This window comes from Perkinsus marinus (genome assembly GCF_000006405.1).
Source record: "Perkinsus marinus ATCC 50983 genomic scaffold scf_1104296971186, whole genome shotgun sequence".
NCBI lineage: Eukaryota > Perkinsozoa > Perkinsida > Perkinsidae > Perkinsus > Perkinsus marinus.
Window position 1 is genome coordinate 155,033 of NW_003202174.1, and position 1,914 is coordinate 156,946.

At 44.7% G+C, this 1,914-nt stretch overlaps 1 protein-coding gene across 1 annotated transcript in view; it reads right to left on the reverse strand.

Moving 5' to 3' along the window:
• Pmar_PMAR006566 (Sodium-dependent high-affinity dicarboxylate transporter, putative) overlaps positions 1–309 on the reverse strand; it is a gene marked incomplete at its 5' end in the record, with an annotated part of 3,313 nt that extends 3,004 nt beyond the window's left edge. The window contains 2 exons of the mRNA XM_002767128.1: positions 175–247; positions 290–309. Of these exons, the coding sequence (XP_002767174.1) occupies positions 175–247; positions 290–309 (93 nt within the window). The remainder of the gene's footprint in view (positions 1–174; positions 248–289) is intronic.
• Between the last annotated feature and the right edge of the window lie 1,605 nt (positions 310–1,914).

The window sequence follows — 1,914 nt, forward strand, 5'->3', positions numbered from 1 at the left end:
TTCAGAATCCGTCAACTCTCTTGCTACGGGCGCTACCACCGCTGTTAATAAAACTGCTGCTGCCACGTTCGATAGTGCTCCCGAGACTAACAGTCCCAATAGCAATATAACCTACCAAACAGAATTCAATCCAAAAAAAGCGGAGCGAAGCAAGGCAGATTTCAACACTATTACAATAGCAAGACGATCACCACCAGTCGACACTCTCGAAAGCAATCTGGTCGCAAGCCTTTCCGTTATATGAAACCTAAATAAAAATGTTACATCAAAACCATGATATCGTCATTACTTCTCCAATGCCTGACCCATGGCGAATCCGGAAATGAATAGGAATATAACCGGGTCGAAGAAAGCTGCAGACACCAGTATTGCAGCTGCAGACGGAGGTAAAGCTTCGGCTAAAATTATGAGGAGCCAATACTGGGGGCGACGACAATTAACATTCTATCGTCCAACAGTTGTGCGCTGCAGAATCCTATCGGCTATGGTAAACAGAAAGCAGTGGTGACACTCTGATTAGTGTAGTAAATCATGGAGTTTCACCCTAGTGATGTGAAAAACACTAGTGAAAAACACATTTCACATTTCACTTCGCGTAAAACGGGTGAAACTGCAATGTTAAGAGGATCTACCGGAAGACTCAACGGGTGATCAACACTATAAATAACGATCATCTAGTATAGTTAAGTCTGATGTAAGTCAGCAGCTATTCATGACTTCAGGCGCTCTGTCCAATCCGCTTGAATACAGTATTGGAAGAATATATGTTCGCTCTCCTCAGCTGAGCTGAATTCTAGGATATTTTATATACGAAGCAGGCTAGGTTTGTTTCATATTTCATATTGTCACCGACACACCTAGTTGACCTTCACACTCGGATCAAATACCAAGCAAGTTGAATCTATTCCTAATAAAGAACCCCGAAGTAGACACGACTCTACCAAATTCCTTTTTTTAATAATCATCTCGCCTCACATTCTCCGATTTCACTTCCAACAATCCTGGCAGGAACCAACGCCATTGACGATGGATCTGGAACCCGCATAACGCGAGAAACAACCTGAGGAAGCTCCATGAGAGCACAGACAGTGAGGGAGTGCCAAGCCGCGACACGTCACACGGTCGAATTCGATATTCATATACCAACCATGAGCGATCAGACCTCCCGATACTACAATAAGCAGCCCCAAATGAAGCGAAGTGACATACGGCGGCCAGGGCTCGAGAACCCACCAGATGGCCGCAGCGACCAGGATCCCCAGACATCGCTGGGCGGCAGCGTCAGCGGAGGGGAAACCAAGGGGAAGTAGCTGAAATAAAAATCAATATGAACCGAGAATTACTAGTATATACCAAAAACGAGCTGTTCATAAGCTGGGCCAGCGCCTTTCATCTCGAAAGGCGTATAATTTCTATTACCGCAGCGATGCTTCCCGCAACTAGCCCAATCCCAGCCGAGATGAACTGTCGATTCGACGGCCAGGAAAATCTTGACGAGTAAGGGCTGAAAAAAACCAATATATCCGAACGATCAATCCTTTAAACGAGGCGAGGTCGACTAGAGCATAGAATATTGAATACATTCGGGGGGAATCAAATTGGTCCGAATTGTGGTATCTTAGGTGACGGAAAGAAAGATACGAAACAGGTCCGGTCGTGACCATTTTCGGCTTGGATTTTTTGGGGCAGATATGCCAAAGGTTGCGGATCTCACCATGGCAGTCCAGAAGATTCTGATGACATGCATATGAGCCACTCATAATCTCTATCATGATACATATTACTCATTCATAATCATCAACAGTGCGGATACTGGTCGCGCATAATCATTAATGATGTGAATATCAATCGATCACAATACGTACGAGAGTATATGCAGGTGACCTCACAAAGAGCTCTTAGAAAATGTGTTCA